The sequence below is a fragment of the Agelaius phoeniceus genome, chromosome 30 (assembly GCF_051311805.1).
Source record: "Agelaius phoeniceus isolate bAgePho1 chromosome 30, bAgePho1.hap1, whole genome shotgun sequence".
In the NCBI taxonomy this organism is placed as follows: Eukaryota; Metazoa; Chordata; class Aves; order Passeriformes; family Icteridae; genus Agelaius; species Agelaius phoeniceus.
In genome coordinates, this window is record NC_135294.1 from 6,901,227 (window position 1) to 6,922,731 (window position 21,505).

Genomic DNA, 21,505 nt, shown 5'->3' on the forward strand with positions numbered 1-21,505 from the left:
TCCTTCCCAGCTCCTCTCTGTACTCCTCTGTCCTCTCTGCACTTCTTCATGGGTCCCCTGAAGCTGAGCTGCTGTGCTCAGGCTGGGCTTGCAGCTGTCTCTGGTCATGTTGGCTTGCAGGCCATCAGCCTCTGTGCCCTGCCCAGGGGAGGAAAGTGCCACTCCTGTCCTTGATAAGCATTGCCCTCTGTCCTGCCAGATGGAGGGTCAGATCCTAGGCTGGAGCTCTTGGAAGGAGTCAGGCTGTCACAGGGCCTGGCTGAGGTTTTTCTATCCCTGTGTAGCATAGACACCAGCTGCTCCTTGCTGTGCTGTGTCCCACCAGGGAGGAAGGACACGTTCAGCTGGGAAGAGCTGGAATGTCTTTGCTGTTGTCACCAAAAACCTCTGAGGCTTCCTGCTGGTGCAATGGTCCCAGCTGAGCACACTGAATTAATTTCCTCCATGTACATACCAGGGGTTTAAACTGCAGAACAAGCTTTAGTTCTTGCTTAAAATAGGGAAGATAAAAAGTAGGTTATTTTAGGGCATTTTCTGCATGGAATCCTTTAGCTGAGCTCCAGTTTTCAAGCCTGATGAGCAGAGTTGGATAATAATAACAGTAAAATAATAAAAATTAGAGAAGAGTGGGAGAAAGAGGAGGTGAAGGCCTGATGGATGGGTGCCAGTGGGCTGCCCCAGGGTCAGTCAGTGCTGCTTGCTCCTGGGAGTGCATCCCCTTAAAAGTGGGGACACCATCCTCCTGCCTCCATTTGACCAGCTTGGGTGCTTGGTACAGCCCACACTGTCTCCCCATCCCCTAAGCAACATCATGGGTGCTTCAGGGAAGGTGGCCAAACAGCTGTGGCTGCAGGTGAGTGCTACCTGCATACATCTCAGGTAGGTTCAGCCTCCCTAAGCAGCAGCCCTGGAGTTTGGGTTGAACTGGGTGACAGGGACACAGCTCTCCCCATGGATCTGTACATGAAACAGCCCTTAACACAGACCCTTTAACTTGCCAATGTTTGGGATTTTAAATAGAAAGAGGTTTGATGACCCCATCACCCTCAGAAAACTGAAGGTGCTTGTCTGGGTTGATAAAGAACACAGCAATGTGCATAGCATGAACCCATTGCTTGCTACTTGACTGCCTGCTCTCAGCAAAGAGTAAATTTCCCTTAAATTTGGTTGAGGCTACTCCTCCTCCTCCTGCCCCCCTAATTTCTGATGTTCATCATCTTCTCCCTGCTGGAGCAGGAGGTGCTTCCAGACCTGCAGACCATGCCAAGCAGGGTTGATGCTTCTGGAGCCTGAGCTGGAGGTGGAAACAGTGTGTCCCTTAGTGCCTGCAGTGGATGGGAAATGTCACCCCTCTTCCCTTGCTCTGCATGCCTGACCTCCAAGCGGAGAAACTGGGACATGACAGTATGAGCCCACACCCTTCTGCAGAAGCTGCATTTGGTAGAAGGTGCTGGTTTGGCTTGGTGAGCTGGTTTGGGATTGTTCTCAATAAAGGAGCCTGCCCTGAGCTCCACTCACAGAACTGAGCTCAAGATCCCTCTAAAGCCTGAACTGTCCTGGTGTGTGGCAGGCAGCTGGTTCACCAAGCCCACTTTGCCAGTGCATGGAGGAGCACTGGGAAAGCCAGGCCAGGCTAATGCTTTGTGTTGCAGCTGTGGGACTGTCTAAAAATGCCCTGAATCTGGCTCTCTTGTACCCAAAATGTGGATCTATGTATCTTATATCCTGTATGCCTCTACAGAGGGTACAAAAGTGAGTGGAGCACTCACAGAGCTGCCACAGGCACAGAAAAGTCAAAGGACAATAACCCCATGAGTTTATTACTGCTGTTACCTTTGGCAAGTGCTGGATTATGTTCAAAGTTCTCCTTCCCATGATAAAGCAGGATAACTCTGATGGGGCAGCCTCTCCCATGGGAGATGGGAGCTCCAGAGGCACCTCTGTGCTCCTCAGAAACCCACGGGATAGCCCTTGGATTCTCTTGAATTCACAATCACATCAGCAGGTTGAAAGCTGATGTCTTTATGGCCCTTATCACGGCCCTAGCCTACCCTGTGCCATCCAGACATCATTCTGTGGAGCAATAAAGCACTCAGTGAAAGTGCCACACCTTGTTTGCAGAGTTTAAAGTGAACTTTTTCTTTTTCAAAACAGAAGCTAATTGCAACTCCAAGAGAAATGAATGGCAGAAGGGAGAAGGTTATAAAGGCAACACCCCTGGCTCCGTCCCTGTTCCCATCACCCCCCTCTCAGGTTGTCAGGTGCTCCTTTTCTCTTGCCTGTCTTTATTTGCCAGTACATGAACCAACCTTAAACTGTGGAGCAAAGTCTCCAGCCAGGTTCCTCTCCATCCCAAGGGCACAGAGCCCATCCCTGGATGCTTGTCCCTCTGTTTGCAGGAGCTGATGGCTTTGGGGGCACCCAGGAGCTCTGTGAGCCTGTGGAAGGAACAAATAGCAACTCTTCCTCTTTTCCCACTGAGATTTCCTTTAGCAGTCAGAACAGGGTTGGGTGTTTTCTGTCTTCCCTTTTTTCCCCTTGGGGGAGTTATTGTTTATCAGTAACAGTGTCAAAATGTTCCAGATCTTATTTATGATCCTTTAGCATGACCTGTTTCTAAATTTATTCACCTTGTGCAGTCATGTGATGGGACAATGGAGTGTTTGGGTAAATTGGGACTGGAAATACCTTCCTGGGCATGTGATGGGTGCTGCAACTGAAGGAGCTCTCGGGGGAGCAGCAGAGCTGGGGTGACTCCAGCAAAGGGCAGATTTTCAGTCCTTTCCACCCTGCTTCCAGGGGACAAAAACTGTTTTCTGCCCCAAACAACCCCTGCTTTGAGGGCACTTTTCTGCTTGATTTAAACTCTGGGGATGGCTGGGCTTCGTGCATCTCTGATTGCCAAGGCTGTATTTGGTGCTCTCCAAGGTGCAGGATGCCAAGCTCCCAGTCGGTGGAGAGACCCTTGGGCTGAAGCCAGCATGCAAATCCCACAGGATTTGTTTGCTGTAGTAGCTTCCTGGGTCTATGCTGCCGGCACACAGCTGCTGTTCTGCTGTGCCCTCATCCTTTGCCATCATTTGGTGGCATATGAGATGAGGCACACACCTGATGGGAGGATGTGCATTGGACTTTGTTTGGCCAGGCTCTCTCCTTCCCCAAATCTGTTGGTGCTTCTACAAGGAGACTGGTTAACTTGAGTTTGGCCTGGGATATTTCCAGACTTTTCAGACAGCGCTGGAAAAGTATGACAGTACACCAAGTCTGTCCAGGGCTTTTTTCCCAGTGTTTTGATTTGTTTTCTTAACACCTAGAAATGCCCATCTGCAAAGGGAACAGGAAGAGAGGAGGCAGCTGCCTTGTTCTGGGCATGGGAGAGCTGGTATGGGAGTACCTCTGTAGTGCTGTCATTGGTGTCACCAAAAGGATGGGGGAAAATTGAAGAAGAGATAGAAAAATAAAAACATTGCTGGTTGAGGGCTGAACAAGACAGCTTATGCTGGGATTTAGGTCTCTGGCCATTCAGATCATGGAAAGAGGAAGAGGTGTATTTGATTACAGGGCAGAAATATTTTTCAGAAAATATTGGGGTATTTAGAGAGCAGTGGCCTCCCCTGAGGAGAAGGAAATGGGCTGGGAGTCCAGGCTGGGGCTTGTTGCTCAGAGCAGTGGTTCCAAGAGCAGAGCCAAGGGATGGGGTGTCACTCTGTCCTGTCCTGGTGCCACTGCCAAGGGAGAGGTGGCTCTGGTGTTGGCCTCATGCCTAAAGAAACAATCCAGATGGATGAGAAGTGGGATAGTGATGCAGCTGGAATAGTGGGAGAGCTTTATTGCTCTTTTGTTCAAGGCAAGTGGGTGCTTTCAGCAGCAGCTGCATGGAGATGAGGTACAGGGGAGGAGGCAGTTCTGTCCCCTGCTTTGGCAGTAAAGTGGAGACCTCTGTAATCTTGACTGGATGAGGTGTTTGGACTGCAGGTGAAGACCCTGGTCATCTCTCTTCTTTCCTTTTTCCTAGTCATGGGACATCTTTTTTCGCAACGCCAATGCTGGAGCTGCTCCAGGCACTGCTTACCAAAGCCCCCCTCCGCTGACCAGCCTCTCCACCCTGTCCCAAGCCCAGTCCCTGATTCAGGCACAGCCTAACGTGGATAAACTGGTGGAGGACCATCTTGCAGTGCAATCTCTCATCAGGGCGTATCAGGTAAGGGGACTTTGTGCCGAGGAGGGTCACGTCCTTTGCGGAGGGGCTTGCAGGGGCTGAGCTGGGCTGGAGTTAGTGTGAATGATGCACATGTTTGCACGGAGAGCACGCAGGATAGGAGCTGGGCTGCCTCATAGGAGCAGCTGATCTGTTGGGGCAGAAGCTCAGCTGATGCTTTACTGGACAATAGGAAGATGAAAGCTATTGTCATCCAAACAGGGTGGCAGGGAGGGGGAGGTCGTCTCCACACTGGGTGGTTTGCTGCTGTCTGGAATGCTGCCCCAGTGCCATGGGCTCCTGCCATGCTTAGCAGTGGCGTGGAGCACCCATCCTGCTTCCCCCTGTTGCTGACAGAACTTCCGAGGAAAGGAATGTCTCTTCAGTTAACTTGTTTTAATGACTAATCTGTGTTGTTGCTTCCAGGTCAGGGGTCACCACATTGCAAAGCTTGATCCTCTCGGCATTAGTTGTGTAAATTTTGATGATGCGCCAGTAACTGTTTCTCCAAACGTCGGTGAGAATTACTCTGCAAATTAATTCTAATGTAATTTAACTTTTTTACCCCTCCCCTCTTTTGTTTTTCTCTCCCTCTTGCTTCCTGTTCTCCTTTCCATTCCTGATGCATTTCATAGATTCGAGGGCATCATGTAGCACAACTCGATCCACTGGGCATCTTGGATGCAGATCTGGACTCCTCCCTTCCAGCCGATATTATCACATCCACAGACAAACTGGGTGAGGGCTTTGAGAGCAGTTGGTGCTGCATTGCTTGAGCTCCCCTCTCTTTCACAGCTTTGTAGGTAGACTGCTTCACAGGCCAGGGGTCTGAAGTTTCCTTTGTAATGATCACTCTAAAATTGTGGTTGCCGGTAGCAGCAGCAGCGCAGTCCTGCCACCCTCCGGCTGTCACTCCAGCACTCAGCTCATGTTTCTTCAACCAGTACCAATCAGTGTTATCACTGATCTTGCTCACCCAGAAGCAAAAACCCAGAAGGGCTGGAAGCAATTGTATCTTCTAGAAATGCAAAGCAGAGAGGTTTTTTGTCAGTGAGAGCTGGAGGTCTGTTCTCTCAGCTCCTCTTGCTGTCCTTGGGGACCCTCAGAGCTGGGGGTGAATATTCTGGGTTCATGTCATCAGGGCTGAGGCTGCCCTCCTGAACTTCCAGCTTGCCCCAGCATCTGTAAATCCTTTAACTAATTAATCCTTCGTCCAAGACGGAGCTATGAGTCCCTACTGGTGATCATAACAAGGAAGCTTTGGGATGCATTCCTGTCCAAGTAGAGAGGTGACAATTCCAATGCGTTTGAGAGCTGCATGAGTGTTGTACAGAAGTGTGTGTGGTTCCCAGGACTTGAAATCCTGATCTGAAAGTGCTTAAACCCAGCACCTCTCCATGTGCTTTAGAGCTGATTTCTGTAGTTTGCTACCATTCTCCTAGCCAGGATGAGGTTGCTGAACTCTGTCACCTCACTGGTGCTTCCCAGGGTGGTTCCCTGGCACTCCAAGTGCTCCAAAGGCATGCTCATGCTCCTAACGTAGAGTAGAGCAGCAGTGATGATTACTAACCCTGCCAATGGACACAGCCAATCAGAATGCACGGTGCATGTAAACCTCCTTGATTCCTTATTCATCTGCCAGCACAGGGACACCAGCCCTGGACCTGCTGGACCTTCGGACAGGATTACATGTACCAGGAGCGGTAGGGAAGGGAGTAGGTTTTGGTTGGACCAGTTCCCTGGATGATGAGGAAGCTACTTCATCCCATAGTCTGGACCCTGACATGCTTCTCTGGAAGACCAACCCTTGGATGAGCCTCAGGAGCCATCCAGCTCCAGCTGGGAGCGTGTCCTGTGCCTCTTGCCATTTTGATGGCAAGAGGTGGGGAGATGATTGCTGTGAACCCAACTGGGGGAGAAGACACATGTGCTCATAGTTAGCATTGTGAGGAAAGCAGGAAGACTTTTTAGGTGAACTTAAAGCCACTCACCATGGCTGTGTAACTCAGTTGTTACAGTGTACAGCTGTAACAACATCTGAGGGAAGCAGTCCAGGCTCCATTTTTCCTGCTTCTCCAGGGTGAGTTGCCACAAGCCAAGCAGTCTGTCCCAGTGTGGCTCACTGTGGTGTCAAGCATTCAGGTGTAGATAGTCCATAGGCATTGGCTGGAAGGAACCTCAGCATGGGATCTCTTGTGTATGAGCAAGCTCTTAAGCTTAGTCTCTGTTCCTTTGTGGCTTTCATATTAAAATGAAAGCCACAAAGGAACAGTGGGTAGCGGTGTTGATTTGCTTCCCAGGAATCCATGAATTCATAAGAAATAATGAGTCCTGGGAACAAGATATAATGGTGGCAGCTGCCAGCTCATGCTGGGGTTGTGTCTCATGGTAGAACCCCATACTCAGGTGGCTAGGTCTTAGCAAAAGACTTTGTTTAACTTGCTATAAGTATTATTTATACTGAGTAGATTTTCCCTTGATATTCTTATCTTGGAAAACCTCTTCTAGTCAATCCTAGCTGTAACTGAATGAACTTAGCCTGCAAGTAGTGTTCAGGAAGTGGGGAAAGAGCTGTGGTGGTGCAGCAGACAGAACTCCAGCTGGGCCTAAGGTTGGGTGTTGCCTGCTTGTGGCAGAAAAAGCCAATTTCTAAGCAGATCCTGCTGTCTTTTTGCTTTGAAGGAATGTGTAGCACTTGACAGGGTGGTTAATAACAGGAGTGGTTTGGTTTTGAAACTTGGAAACAATCTTGTTTCTTCTTTCTGAACAGCAAAGTCCTTTAAAGGTCAGCTTTTGTGGTGTGATCACAGTTGCCAACAGTTTAAGGGCAGTGCTGTGATTCAAATGAGTTGCATGGTTAATCTCAGAAATTGATCCTTCTTCTCAACTGCCTTTTGTTTAGCAACTGGTTTGGCTCTGGTTTGGAAGCTCTCTGGATTAAGCAGTGTGATCTTTGAGGAAAATGTCAGAGGGAGAAAACCTGCGCAGGGCTACTCAGTCTGAGCAGTGGTGGGGCTGGAGCCACCCAATTCCCCTTTCTCTTGTCTTTTCTATTAAAAAAAAACCCCAGTAATCTCATCCTGGTCTTCCACTGCAGCTGGTCTGGCATGGTAAGTGTGTAAAACAAGGACAGGATGACTACAGGAACTCAGTATGATCCTGAAAATAGAAAGAAAGAAGCACACTGAAATCCGGGTGGTGTATGGAAGGCTGTGTGTGTCTAAGTGTCTGTCTGTCTTCTCCCCGTGGAAGGCAGCTGCCTCTGCCTCATGCCAAGGGGAATTGATGGAAATCCTCCTCCAGCTCAGGAAGAGCCAGGCGAGCCCCTGCAGGGACCTGGGCTTGAGGTGCTCCCACCTTCCTTTTCCCCATTTTGGGGAAGTGTCTGATTTTCCCTGCTGACCCAAATGACAAGTGTTTCCAAGGCCTTTTTGTAACCTAGGTGAGATTGAGGCCCTTGGATCACCTAACCTAGCTGGGCAGGCAGCTCTGGTGCTGCATGTTTGCCCACTGTTGCAGCGTGCTGGCACTCCTGCCTGCACCAAGCATGCTCCAGAGAGGCGGCTGTGCATGCCTGCTGTGCTGCCGTCTTCGCTGTCTTCCTTATGAACTGCCTGCTTGTCAACACCCCAGTCCTCCTCCTCTGTGCAAAGGCAGCATCCTTAACTCCGTGGGTTGACCTTGAGATCCTCCCAGTAGCACGAGCAGAGTAAACCCTCTGGAGCAGGTGTTGGTGGGAGGCAGCTCCCAGCTTCTGCAGAGGGTCCCACTCCCTGCAATGCAGCTTGGCAGGATGCTTTCCGTCGTGGCAAATGAAGATGCCAGGCCACCCTCTCTTCCATCAAGGTGCAAGAGGAGATCTCAAACCATGCAGCTCAACTACTCCCCAGTGTCTGATGCCCCCTTCCCCTCCTGCTCCTCCCTCCTCTCATCAGACTTCCCACCAAGATTCCTTTTCTGCCTAATGTATAGTCATCCTCCATCCCTGCCCTTTTGCCTCTGATGGGTTTTGCCTGTATTTTAAATACTGTATTTTTTTGACTTGTGCTTTCCATGACTAGTTTTCACAGTTCCAGATTTTTTTACTAACTTTGACTGCATCTCTCTGTCTTCTCCCTTTCTGCATTCCCCTTCCCTGCCCTCCCCAGACCTCGCAGTGTTCAAGGAGCGGCTGAGAGTGTTAACAGTAGGAGGTATGCAATTAATGAGCCATTAACCCTCTGGAGTGCAGGACTCTCTTTGAATAGGTTATTCTGGGCATGAACTGAGCTGGTAAAGTGGACCCCTCCCATCTCCCACCACTCCTTAATTTTGTGGCATGTTTTATTTTTAATTTCTACTCAAAGTTTGGATGTAGGTGTGTGGTTAGTGGCACTTTGTCTAGTATAAATCCTCAGTTTGAGCCTTGCTGGCCCTTTATATACTGTGTTTGCATGCCTGGCTTGCTAGAGTACATTTTGTTATGAATAATAATTTTACAAGGCCTCAATCTCCCTCATTGGTTCAAGACTCCTAAAAATCCAAGCTGTCTTCTGCTGGTTTTGTCGCAGGGAAAATTTGGCAGCTCATCCCTTGTCTTCCTCCATCTGATGGTGTTGCTGTCTATAAATACTGAGCGTTGTCAGAGCTGTCAGGCTGCAGCAAAGAAGAAGCAAAGATGCTTAGATGTCCTAAAACTCCTTGTAAAATCTGATACTTCCCAAAGTGTGCCAGAGTGTCTTCAAAGCATCACAGCAGAACAAGCCAAAGCCCTGTGCTGCACGTCTGCAAGCTTCAGCAAATTACTGAGGATTCCCTGGAACCCTTCAACAGGCAGTTTGTGTGGGATGCTCCCTGCTGCCTCTCTCTGGGATTTCTGTTTGAATGGGAACCAAAGAGAAACTCCAGAGACATGGGGCCAAACTCTCAACTCTTGTCTGGTTCAGTGTTCCTAGGCATAGCTCTGGAGCAGAGCTGCTGGGGCCTGGCTTCATTCCCTCTCCTGGGACTCCAGTGTCCCAGGAGCAGAGGGGATGAACAGCAGTGGCAGCCAGGAATGTGTTCCACATTTCTGGACTTGCCCCTCAAGGCTGCACAGGAATGAGTCATGACCAGCCCTGTCATCATGGGATCACAGACTGGCTTAGGCTGGAAGGGGCCTTTCATACTGCCTAGTCCCCTAGACCAGGTTGCTCCAAGCCTGACATTGAACACTTCCAGGGATTGGCTGTCTACAGCTCACTGTCCATTCCTGATCAGACAGCAAGGGATAGACTTTTAACATGAAGTTCAAGGAAGGGGCCAGCTCAGGAGGGGCCAGGTTTTGCCTCCCATTCCCCCGAGGAAGGTGGGTTACACTGCTCTGCCATGCTTAGATGGTGTTCCCCATCCCCTCTCTAAAGGAACAGGTCCTCTAAAAGTTCCCTCTCTAAAATCTGGGGTCCTGGGCTGGTTTGGAGGAAGCTGGGAGGAGTGGTATGTGTGTCTACTGCAGCTCCTGCCCTGGGGTTAGGAAACACCTTGGGACTAGGCCTGGTTGGGAGTGCAGGAGGGATGAGCAGGAGCCTGAAAAAGGGCTGTAGACTGACTCCTTCATCCACGCTCCTGCTTCAGAAAGGTCATGGGACTCTCCAGTTCCTGGACCTACTTCTGCCTTTCTGCATTGGTTTAGCAAGGTCAGCACTGTCCCTCCTCCTCCTCTGTGCCTCAGTTTCTCCAGAGACAACCATGAGCTTCAATGGGTAGAGGGGCCCCTCTGATGGCTTTGGGGTACAGTGGGGCTCGCCTGCAGCCCTAAATCCCAACCTCCAGTTCTTGAGGCCTGCTCGGTCCCTCTCCAGGCCCAGCTCAGCTCCCCACAGCCCCATACCATGAGTAGGAGCTGCCTCCAAATCGTCATCTGCCAGCACCAAAGGGTGGAGGTTTGCTGAGCAGAGCTGGGCAAAAGCTCTAATTAAAAAGCTATTGATTGGGGTGAAAGGGTACCTGGGCAGCCGAACCCCTGAGTGGCTGCTGGCCACCCTGCTCCTGGGCTGAGCTATTCAGGAGAGTCCATCAGAGCTCTGTTGCCTTTTCTCTTTCTTGCTTCTCTCTCTCTCCCTCCTTGGGGTTTTGTCTGTTTGGTTGTGTCTGTTTTAACTGTTTCCTTCTCTGCATTGACTCTCCCTTTTTAATTCCTGCCACGTGCCGACACCTCTGGTGTGCTCGGTGACTCCTCAATTCCTGTTTCTTTTCTCTCCCCTTTGTTATAATTTGTTGCGTGTTTTTTGTGTTCTTGGGGCTCCAAACTCCCCAACTCACCCTGGATTTTAATTGCCCATTTCCATGCATATACATTGCTTTGTGGTTCATTTCCTGCGGTCCCTTCTGTAATAACTCATTGTTTGGTGCTTAATGTCTTTTTGTTTAATTATGGCTTGGTTTTTATCCATATAAACCTCCTTCATGTTTATTATTTTTTTATACTGCTTTTTTTTGTCCCTTCCCCACTTCTCCCAAACGTACCTGGTCCCTGTGTGACGGTATCCACGTCCCTCTTCCTTCCTTCTTTCTCTTGCTTCTCCCACCCATGACAAATCCTGCAGGCTTTTATGGTCTGGATGAATCTGACCTCGACAAAGTTTTCCACTTGCCCACAACCACTTTCATCGGTGGAAATGAATCGGCTCTTCCACTCCGGGAAATCATCCGTCGGCTGGAGGTGAGAAGGGCAGGAGTCTCACCAGGTCTGTGTGCAGCCAGGGGCAGGGGCAGAGCAGTTGTCTTTGGAAAGTCCTGGGTCATCCTGCACATTTTAAGATTTTCAGTTTGGGAACTGCTTCTCAGCACTCACCCCACTCACAAGAGTCACCTCAAGTAACCTGCTCAGCTCTGATTGTCTCCAGCTTTCTGCTGCATTGCAGCAACGCACTTGGTTTGCCCAAGGTGGAGCAAGCCCCAGGCAGCTGGATATTGCCTTTTTTGAAACCTCTCCAGCTATGCTTTCCAGTTTGAAGCAGCAGCTGGTGCTTGCAGAGCACAGAAGTGATCCCCTCTTCAGGCACTGCAGCAGTGTTGCTGTCCTGCATGGGTGTCCTTCAGAGGGTCTTGGTGCAGGTTTGAGACCTCTGGGGCTGGGACTTCCAGCTCATACAGCCAGTTCCCCTTTTCTGCCAAATTTCATTCCCTCCTGTGCTTGGACTGATCTCAAGCAGCTCTCAGGCACAATGCAGGCTGCTCAGATGGTCTCTGCTGAGACTAGTTGACCTTGGAAGAAGCAAAACTCTGCCAACATCTTAGCCCATCTGCAGGAATGGGCTCCTCATTGTGGGAGGAGCTTCTTCTGATTCTCCCCTGCCCTGTGATGTGGGATTTTGGACTGCTCACAGGTGATGCCATGGAGAGGGAAAATCTCTCCTCTGAGGTGGATGTAAAGGATTTAAGGGACTGATTGTGGGCCCCTCCAGGAAGAGGAATTAAACAGCTTGATGCTGGGTCATGTGCTGGCCTGCAGCATCCTGGAACATGTCCTGCCACATCCCTTTTCCTGGGAATACAACTCACACAAGGCTCCTAAAGTGGGGCTGTTGCAGGGCTGGCAGCTGGCTTCCCCCCGGACCCCCTCCAGCTGCCAGGCGTGAGGGTCGATGTCTCTGCTGGCACAGAAGGGCTCTTTGGCTGAAAGGGTGAAGGGGGAAATGAAGAGCCCCTGGCCCTGTGATCCAGTGGGGCTGCAAGTGCTAGTCCTTTGGGGGTTTGAGGTGCTGAAGCCCTGGCTGTTGCCTGATGGCCCCTCCTTTCCCTCCCTGTTGGAGCAGATGGCATACTGCCAGCACATTGGCGTGGAGTTCATGTTCATCAATGACCTGGAGCAGTGCCAGTGGATCCGGCAGAAGTTTGAGACCCCAGGCATCATGCAGTTCACCAATGAAGAGAAGCGCACACTGCTGGCCAGGCTGGTCCGCTCCACCAGGTACCCTGGGGGGGCTTCACCTTCTCCATGTCTTCCCCAGGAGGTTTGCTCCCAGCCAGAGTGATGCAGTCACCAGCTGAGTCACATCTTGACATCATCTTTTGCCTTCATGAGCAGGTTGACGCCACCGAGCTGCCAGTCTGGCAGGCTCAGGTGCTGGCAAACAGCCTGAAAATGTGGATGATCCTGAAAGAAAAGGTCTAAAAATAAGGATTAAGTGCAGCATGGTGTTGGAATGGGGGGAAATGGCCAGCTGAACTCTGTGGGAAGACACTGAAGTGACTGTTGTGCACTGCATGGTACCAGCTTGAGCATCGGCCAGTGCTGTGGCTCCCTTGGTGCAGTCCGTGTCCCTTCCCTGGTTTCTGCCCTCAGTGATCCCTCCCTCCCTTTGCCTCCTAGGTTTGAGGAGTTCCTCCATCGGAAATGGTCTTCAGAGAAGCGTTTTGGTCTGGAGGGATGTGAAGTGCTGATCCCAGCCTTAAAGACCATTATTGATAAGTCAAGTGAGAAGGGAGTGGATTATGTGATCATGGGAATGCCCCACAGGTAACCTTGCCTCTAGCCATGCTGCTGCCTGGTGCGGGTAGAAGGTGGGGGGGATGCTGCTGGGGTTTGGTACTGGAGGGCACACTGGTTTCTACCATCACCAAATTGATCTTGGTTGGTGATGAACCTCAGCTGGAGAGGTCAGGCCTTGGCTGCTCTCTGCTCATCGGGATCTTTCCAGCTTAGTAAATTCATTTGGAGAGGGGTGGTGGCTTGAGGTCAGAGCTGGAATCATGCTGGAATTCCAGCACCTACCCACTCTGGGGCATCTCAGCAAGTATGTAGGATGTGGTGTTGGCCAAACCATCCCTGTGCTGAGGGATCCTTTGACTCCTCCTGGTTTGTCTCTGTATCTGGGTGACCCCACAGCCATCACAGGAGGTGTGGCCTGTGGCAGTGGGGGTTGTAGATCACCATCAGCACTCAATGGCTGTCAGCAGTGGCCTTGCTTTTGCAGGGGACGCCTGAATGTTCTTGCCAACGTGATCAGGAAAGAGCTGGAGCAGATCTTCTGCCAGTTTGACTCCAAGCTGGAAGCTGCTGATGAGGTGAGCTTCTTTCCTGCCTGCAGCAGGCTGCTGCTGCCTGCCCCTGACCACTCCCCAGGGGCTGTGGCTGGATTGTGCCACTGCGTCTGGTGTCACTCAGTAGCACCGGTGTTGCACGGGTTTCCACCTTACAAGCACACCTGGGTGATGGGAGCCTTTGTAGAGCTGCCAGTGCTGGTCTGTCCTTGCCTGTCCTGGGGGTGACATGTGCCATTGTCTCCAGCACAAGCTTGGCTCTTGGCAGCTCTCCAGAGCATGAAGCAGCCTTGGGGTGGTTGCTGAGAGGTGGCCAGGAGCAGAAGTTTATTTGTGCCCCTGGTCCCCATCTGGGGTTCTAAAGCAGCTCCAAAAGCAGCTCTGTCACTGCAATAAACTCATGCTCCAAAGCTTCTGCATCATAAGCTGGGATGATTTGGCTTTTGGGAAGCTGGGCTGGGCTGGTTTGATCCTGCCATGACCTTCAGTGGGATTTCAAGGTGAGAAAGCAGCAGCCTGGGGCCTCGAGGTGCCCTGATGGGCTACCTGGCTGCATATTGGGAATGGTGCCATGGATGGCCATGCTGCTGCAGTGTGGGTTGAGCTCAGGCAAGCGTTACCTGTTATTCAGGGTCTTTGCCCAATCCACCACACTTGCTTCATCCCCCACACTTTCAGCTGTGTTTAGATGGGCTGGGTGCATGTCTGAAGTTGGCGGTGGTTTGGCACCTGGCACAGGCTTTCCTGGGTGCCAGTTCGGCTCCTCCAGTGAGTGCCTGCTGTATTGTGGCAGTACCTCCAAAAAATGCCCCCCTCTTCCAGCCTCGGGGTCAGCACTCCTCTGTCTCCTTCCATGCCCCAAAAGCCACTCATGCCCCTGGGGTGACTCTCTTGTCCCCTCCACCAGGGCTCTGGTGATGTGAAGTACCACCTGGGAATGTACCACCGGCGGATTAACCGTGTCACTGACAGGAACATCACCCTTTCCTTGGTGGCAAATCCTTCTCATTTGGAAGCAGCTGATCCTGTTGTTCAAGGCAAGACTAAGGCAGAGCAGTTTTACTGTGGGGACACAGAGGGGAAGAAGGTGAGTGCTGCTCAGATGCCTGTAGTGACGTGGCCTAGGCTGGATGGATTTTGGTGGAGACAGGCTGGTGGGAAAGTGAAGTAACATGTCTGCTTTCTGTTTGATGTGCCACTTCCCCTGCCGTCACCCTGACTTTGCTCCCCATCCTTCCCTTCTGTTTTTGGAGATAACTTTGGGAGGAGCTTGCCCACCCTGGGTTCCCATTGCTGTTTTCTTCATCTCTGAACTGAGCTGAGCTGTGGGCACAGCAAATGCACAACCCCTGACTGGGAGACAGGGACATGAGGGGAACCCCAAGGCAATGCAAGCACCACACCTCGGAGGGCTTGGCAGCAGGATCTCAGTGTGACTAGAGATAACCATTCCTGGGACTGGGAAAGCTGGAACTGGCAACAGAAGGCAGTTCTCCACACCCCGGTGGGAAGGGGCTGTGGGGAGCTGTTTGCTGTGTGATTCATTGCAGACCTGTCTCCAATCCTAAGAAGTGGAAGAGTGAGATCCAAAGTGCTTCCCTCCCTCCTACACCCCAGGCGCTGGATATAAATAGACTGATCCTGTCCTTGCTTGGCAGGCGATGTCCTTAGCCAGCCCCAGGGATGGTGACAAAATAACATCAGTGGCTCTGGGGCTCCTAGGCCCGCTGCCCCCGCTGGGGCTTCTGGGCTGAAAGTGTGAGAGAACAGGGCTTCTTCTCTTCTTCCCCCAGTGAGAAAACGGCTTTGCTTTGGGGTGTATGTATTTGGGAATGGGATTGCTGCCCATCTGGGGCATACTGGGTGTTGTTCTGCTATCTGCTCAGGGTGCTCCAAGTGTGCTGCCCTTGCTGGGGGGCGGGGAGCTGCTGGCCACAGTCTCTGCCCGGTGGTGTCTGACTCCCCTCCCATCCCCTGGGAAAGCATTGGATGTGTTGAGGAGCTGCTCTATGTCCTTTCTGGGACATAAAGGTGAAAGCTCATGGGGAGGAGAGCTGGGCCCTTTCCTGGTGGTGTCCTGCTCTCTGTCCCTGATGACCACCATGGCTTCCCCTCTCCCAGGTGATGTCTATCCTCCTGCATGGAGATGCTGCGTTTGCAGGGCAGGGCATTGTGTACGAGACATTTCACCTGAGCGACCTTCCCTCCTACACCACCCACGGCACTGTCCATGTTGTGGTCAACAACCAGGTGAGGAGCAAATACCCTGTGCCTGTGGGTCCCTGGCAGAGCTGTCGTTGCAGGCTCTGGTGCAGGGAGTAGCTAGAACCAGCAGCAGCTGTTTCCCTGCCAGTGTTGGTGGCAGGAGCCCTAACCTGGGGTCAGCAGGGGGTACTTCTCACCCAGCTGCTCAACAGCAGCAGCTTTTGAGCCCAGTCTGCTGCAAAGGTGATACAACCTGATGCTCAGTGTGTGAGTCTGACAGGGCTGATCCTGTCTACTGCCACGGAAACCAGAGATGTTTCACTGGGACCAGCCTGTCCCCACAGCTGCAGCAGGTACCAGGGTGTGCCACTGTGTCGAGACACAGCAGACAGGCAGCTTGTGCATCCGCAGCCCAGCTGCAGCAGCTGAGCTGCTCTTGGAGCTGTGTGGACAAGTTTCCTGGGACACCAAAGCAGCTGCCTCACGCTGAGGCAGCTGTGATACCAGTGTCCAAAGAAGGAGCTCATAGCAAAGCTGTATCCTAAATGCAGTTGGTAACACTGTGGCTATCCTGTCTGCCCTCACTTGCTACAGATTGGCTTCACAACCGACCCGCGGATGGCGCGCTCCTCGCCATACCCCACGGACGTGGCGCGTGTGGTCAACGCGCCCATCTTCCACGTCAATGCTGATGACCCCGAGGCCGTGGTCTACGTCTGCAACGTGGCAGCAGAATGGCGAAGCACCTTCCACAAGGACGTGGTGGTGGATTTGGTAAGGAACGTGGCACAAGTGCCTGAAGCTGGGACTCTGCCAGGGGTGTGCTTGGGTCCCTCCTGGGCTGTTTGGGACCCTCCCTCATGTGGCCTAGGTAGCTCCCAAGTGCTTTTGGAGCGGTAGGTCACAGGCAGGCATCTTTCCTTTCCTGGCAGGTTTGTTACAGGCGCAACGGGCACAATGAGATGGATGAACCTATGTTCACGCAGCCCCTGATGTACAAACAGATCCGGAAACAGAAGCCAGTGTTGCAGAAATATGCAGAGCTGCTGATTTCCCAGGGGGTGGTAAATCAGCCGGAGTATGAGGTACCATCTGTGGGGCCTGAAAGGGGAAAACTGCTGGTGGCATCTCCAGGAAAAACTACTTACGTGGTTCAGACCTGGGTGTGAAGGCCCACGTGGGCCTACAAGAACCACGTTCTTGTGCTTGTAACCTAAAGGTGGCAGAGCTGTGCTGGGGTTGGGTGTGCGCTGCAGACCTGGCAGCAGTGGAGTTCAGAGCCAAGGCTCATCTTTGAACCGTGCCAGCTCTGAAAAGTGCAGGAACATCTAGTTCAAGGATCACCCTGTGAGCAGTGTGGAACAGGTGATGCAGCTCTGGGCCACTGCAGCACAGGCAGGTCTCAGTGCTCAGGATTGCTGTGGCCACGGGTATCTGGGGCAGATCCTGTCCTGGTTCTGCTGCTTGGGCAGCTCACGACGCAGAGGTTCTGCCAGCCCTGCTTTCAGCATCAGTAGGGTTGGACAGCTCTGAGCGTAGCAGAGCTATGCCTTGGGGTACAGGGCTGTGGCTGTGCTCTCTGAGGCTGACTGCACAGCTTTGGGACTTCTGTGGTGGGGACAACCTCTGCCCTCCAGCACCCTTGCAAGCTTACCAAGGTCCTCAGGCTCAACACCCTCATTTGGAGATCCCCCATTAATGTTTTCCTGCCTCTTGTTTCTGCCTTTCAGGAGGAAATTGCCAAGTACGATAAGATTTGTGAGGAGGCCCATGCCAGATCCAAGGATGAGAAGATCTTGCACATCAAGCACTGGCTGGACTCACCTTGGCCAGGTAAGGCAGTAGCGGTGATTTGAAGGCCAGAGCAAGGCACCCGGCCTCTCTAGATCCATGGCAGAGATTTTCTAGTAAGCCACCCCACAGGGGAGGTTAGAGGTGCTCTTCCCGTTCCTGGTGTCCCTACTTTTGCTTGAGGGTGTCCGTGTCCTGGGGTCTTCCCACAGATCTGGCATGCTTGATGGTGTTTCTCCTTCTCTGACAGGTTTCTTCACTTTGGATGGGCAGCCCCGGAGCATGACCTGCCCTTCCACTGGCCTCAATGAAGAGGACCTGACACACATTGGCCAAGTGGCCAGCTCGGTGCCAGTGGAGGATTTCACTATCCATGGAGGTAGGAGCTTGTGAAAGCTGTGCAAGACTGGGCATTTGTTCCAGAGAGATGTGAGATAGGGCTGGGATGTGGCCTGAAAGGAAGGGACATACTGGACTTCTTCAATATGGGTGAGCAGCAGGTCAAGGGTGGGGATCCTCCCCCTGAGTGCTGCATTCTTGAGACCCTGCCTGGAGCTTTGGGGGCCCCAGAACAAAACCTGGAAAATCTGTTAGAACAAAAATCTGTTAGAGCAGATCCAGAGGAGGTCTTGAAAATGATACCAGTGCTGAAGCCCCTGTGCAGGAGCTCCGAGAGAGCTGAGTATGTCTAGCATGGAGGAAAGAAGGCTCCAGGGAGACCTTAGAGACCCTTCCAGTGCCTAAAGGAGCTTGCAGAGAGATGGAGAGGCACTTTGCACCAGGGTATGGAGTGACAAGACAAGGGGGAAGGTCTCCCACTGCCAGAGGGCAGTGTTAGATGGGATATTGGGAAGGAATTCTTCCCTGTGAGTGTGGTGAGGCCCTGGCACAGGTTTCCCAGGGAAGTTGTGGCTGCCTTGGAAGTGTTCCAAGGCCTGGTTGGACAAGGCTTGGAGCAACTTGGTGTACTGGAAGGTGCCCCTTGTAGTGCAAGAAATCCCTATGGCAGGGGTTGTGCTGGATGATCTTTAAGGAGCTCTGTCCTGTACTGGCTGTGAACCGGCTCTGTCCTGGCAGGTCTGAGCCGTATTCTGAAGACCCGTGGGGAGATGGTGAAGAACCGGACCGTGGACTGGGCCCTGGCAGAGTACATGGCATTTGGCTCCCTGCTCAAAGAGGGCATCCACATCCGCCTGAGTGGCCAGGACGTTGAGAGGGGGACATTTAGGTAAAGCCCTGCTTTTGGAGGCTGTAAAGGCAATTCCAGCCCTTCTGGGAGGGATCCAAAGGCTGATGATGAAGTTACTCTTCTCCCTTTTCCAGCCATCGCCACCATGTCCTGCACGATCAGAATGTGGACAAGAGGACCTGTATCCCCATGAACCACCTCTGGCCCAACCAGGCTCCCTACACTGTCTGCAACAGCTCCCTGTCAGAGTACGGTGTCTTGGGTGAGTGAGTAGGTCTGTGCTCACTGCCCAGGGTGAGGCCGCTCTGGAATGGTAACCCAACCCTCTCACTGCTCTTCCATTCCTCAGGATTTGAGCTGGGCTTTGCCATGGCCAGTCCCAATGCCCTGGTGCTTTGGGAAGCCCAGTTTGGGGATTTCCACAACACTGCTCAATGCATCATCGACCAGTTCATCTGTCCCGGGCAGGCCAAGTGGGTCAGGCAGAATGGCATTGTCCTGCTGCTCCCCCACGGCATGGAGGGCATGGTAAGGACTCCCCTGGCTCACCCTGAGGTGGAACCCTGCACAGCAGTGGCACTGCTCATGATGTGGCAGTGCCTGACTTGGAGTTCTCATGCTTGCCTTGGCCTGCAATGACCATCCCCCTTCTTGGTCCCCGTAGGGTCCCGAGCACTCCTCAGCCCGCCCAGAGCGATTCCTGCAGATGTGCAACGATGATCCCGATGTGTTCCCTGTGAGTGGTGTCCCCCATGGTGGTGTGGTGCTCAGCCTGGCCCTCCTGTGCCCTGGACTGGGCTCGGTGGAGGGCAGCAACACCTGTGTGGGCTTAGCACAGTGGGAGCCGATGGCTGGAGGCATGGGATGCCTTGGTCTCATGCTGGCTGGAGGGTTTGGGGAAAGGGCCTGAACCTGGTGCCTAGGCTGCACCTCCATGGAACCTGGGGCCATGGCATAGTCCAAGGGAGAGGTGGCCCTGAAAGTGGAATGAGAGGGGCTTGCTGGCCACCCCCATGGCCAGACTAAGGTGGAGGACACAGCCCTGGAGCCTTTCCTAGATCTCTGTGGGTCTCTGTGCTCTGGAGAGTGAGGGAAGGGAGGGAGGGAGATAAGGAGGGAGGGCTGGGGACTACTCTTCTGCCTGCTGCTGGAGCGACAAGGCCAAGAGGTACCTTGTGTTTCCTGAAATCCCCTCACCCGTGCTGGCCAAGGCAGAAGCTGGATGACTTTGATGTGCGTCAGCTCTATGAGTGCAACTGGATCGTCGTGAACTGCTCCACTCCAGCCAACTTCTTCCACGTCCTGCGGCGCCAGATCCTCCTGCCCTTCCGCAAACCGGTCAGTGCCAGCAGCTCCGTGCCCAGCTTGGTGCCCAGGCAGGGTGCTGTGTTCCTGCTGGGTGTTTCCCTGGACTGGGATTGGGGTGGGGGCAGCTTCTTCCTGCACCTCGGACATGGGCAGCTGGCTGCTGCCTGGCCAAGGTGCTCATGGTGCTCAGGACTGGCTTGGCACTTGATGTGCAGCTGCTGTCTCGTGTGGGCTGCAAGGGCTGTGTCCCCTTCCCAAACTCCACGGGGAGGTCAGGGCTGTTGGAGCCAACAGACACTGCTACATAACCTACCTCAGCCAGTTCCAGTCAGCTCCAGCCATGGGACAGGCAGATCCCTGGTAGCCCCTCTGCCTCTTCCCCATGGGACATCCCGACTGGGATGGGTTGGTGCTGTCGGGAATGGATGCCCAATCTGGCAGAGCACTGCAGCTGAGTGAGAAGCAAACCTCTGGCAGCTGCTCCCTTGCTCAGGCAGGATAGGCAGGGGAGGGCAGACAGAGGAGGTGTTTCTGGCAGGGCTGACTGCCTTGCTCTGCCTCTTCTTCTCCACTCCAGCTGATAATCTTCACTCCAAAGTCGCTGCTGCGCCACCCCGAAGCCCGCTCCAGCTTTGATGACATGCTGCCAGGTACAAGAAGCACAGAGCTGCCTGTGTGCCTCCATGCTGCTCCGCAGGGTGAAGGGCAGGAGTCTGTGGCCTTGGATAAAGCCTGCCTGGCTGCAGCCACCCCATACTGGAGGCTGGCTGCGTGAGGCCATGGCCTTTTCCTCGGCACACCAGAGCCTCATTAGGGCTGAGCCTCCTACCCTCGGGAGACTTGGCTCCATGGTGCTTCCTCCACGGGAAGGAATTTGACAGTCCCAAGTGGCACGTGATGGTTTGTGGTGGGAGTTGTTCCTGTTCCTGGGTGAACTGACTCTGCCTCTCAGGGTCCTGGCAGGGGCTGGCATGGGATGTGGGTGCAGTGGCTGCTGGCACAGTGCTGTGGCTCAGGGTGCTGTTCTCTTTCTTGGCAGGCACCCACTTCCTCCGTGTCATCCCCGACAGTGGCCCTGCAGCCCAGAACCCTGAGCAGGTGAAGCGGGTGCTGTTCTGCACCGGCAAGGTGTACTATGACCTGACCCGCGAGCGCAAGGCCCGGCAGATGGAGGCCGATGTGGCCATCACCAGGGTGGAGCAGGTGAGCAGGGTCCTGCCAGCACGGTGCCTGCAGGCTGGGGGTTCTGCAGCCCCTGAGACGCTGCCCCACGTCTCCTGTGACACCACTCTCTGTCCCCCGCAGCTCTCCCCGTTCCCCTTTGACCTCCTCCAGCGGGAAGCCCAGAAATACCCAGCTGCTGAGCTGGTGTGGTGCCAGGAGGAGCACAAGAACCAGGGTTACTATGACTATGTCAAACCCCGCCTTCGCACCACCATCAACCGTGCAAAGCCTGTCTGGTAAGGATGCAGGGGCTGGCTGAGAGGCTGGGAGGGAGCTGGTCGGTACAGACCCTTCTCCTTCACGGCCCACCTTCTCCCTGGCAGGTATGCAGGGCGGGAGCCAGCAGCTGCCCCTGCCACTGGCAATAAGAAAACCCACCTGACAGAGCTGCAGCGGCTCCTCGACACGGCCTTCAACCTCGATGCCTTCAAGGACCTGGCCTGAGCGCCGGCGCGGCGCAGCATGCTCCTACGTCTGTCTGTCCGTCTTTCTGTCCTTTGCTCGCCTCCCCCCCTCAACTACAGATCTTGTCAACCCCACACTGGTGCCTCGAGTCCTTGTCTGCCTCGTGCCAGGGTGGCTCTGGT

General features: G+C 53.3%; 1 protein-coding gene across 5 annotated transcripts in view; it reads left to right on the top strand.

Moving 5' to 3' along the window:
- The window catches only part of OGDH (oxoglutarate dehydrogenase), a 29,609-nt gene extending 8,152 nt beyond the window's left edge, over positions 1-21,457 (top strand). For 2 of the 5 annotated variants that reach the window (XM_077191732.1, XM_054650572.2), the window contains exons 3-24: positions 4,016-4,201; positions 4,834-4,936; positions 8,347-8,391; positions 10,762-10,877; positions 11,974-12,128; positions 12,531-12,677; positions 13,135-13,225; positions 14,109-14,288; positions 15,323-15,451; positions 16,001-16,180; positions 16,339-16,491; positions 17,137-17,239; positions 17,448-17,576; positions 18,275-18,425; positions 18,521-18,648; positions 18,736-18,914; positions 19,051-19,122; positions 19,602-19,724; positions 20,272-20,344; positions 20,734-20,897; positions 21,000-21,154; positions 21,242-21,457. In XM_077191732.1, the coding sequence (XP_077047847.1) occupies positions 4,016-4,201; positions 4,834-4,936; positions 8,347-8,391; positions 10,762-10,877; positions 11,974-12,128; positions 12,531-12,677; positions 13,135-13,225; positions 14,109-14,288; positions 15,323-15,451; positions 16,001-16,180; positions 16,339-16,491; positions 17,137-17,239; positions 17,448-17,576; positions 18,275-18,425; positions 18,521-18,648; positions 18,736-18,914; positions 19,051-19,122; positions 19,602-19,724; positions 20,272-20,344; positions 20,734-20,897; positions 21,000-21,154; positions 21,242-21,362 (2,883 nt within the window). In that variant the 3' untranslated portion in view covers positions 21,363-21,457. Of the gene's footprint in view, positions 1-4,015; positions 4,202-4,624; positions 4,716-4,833; positions 4,937-8,346; positions 8,392-10,761; positions 10,878-11,973; positions 12,129-12,530; positions 12,678-13,134; positions 13,226-14,108; positions 14,289-15,322; positions 15,452-16,000; positions 16,181-16,338; positions 16,492-17,136; positions 17,240-17,447; positions 17,577-18,274; positions 18,426-18,520; positions 18,649-18,735; positions 18,915-19,050; positions 19,123-19,601; positions 19,725-20,271; positions 20,345-20,733; positions 20,898-20,999; positions 21,155-21,241 lie in introns of all 5 variants that reach the window. The other 3 variants (XM_054650574.2, XM_054650576.2, XM_054650575.2) reach the window with 3 other exon arrangements.
- Positions 21,458-21,505: the final 48 nt, after the last annotated feature.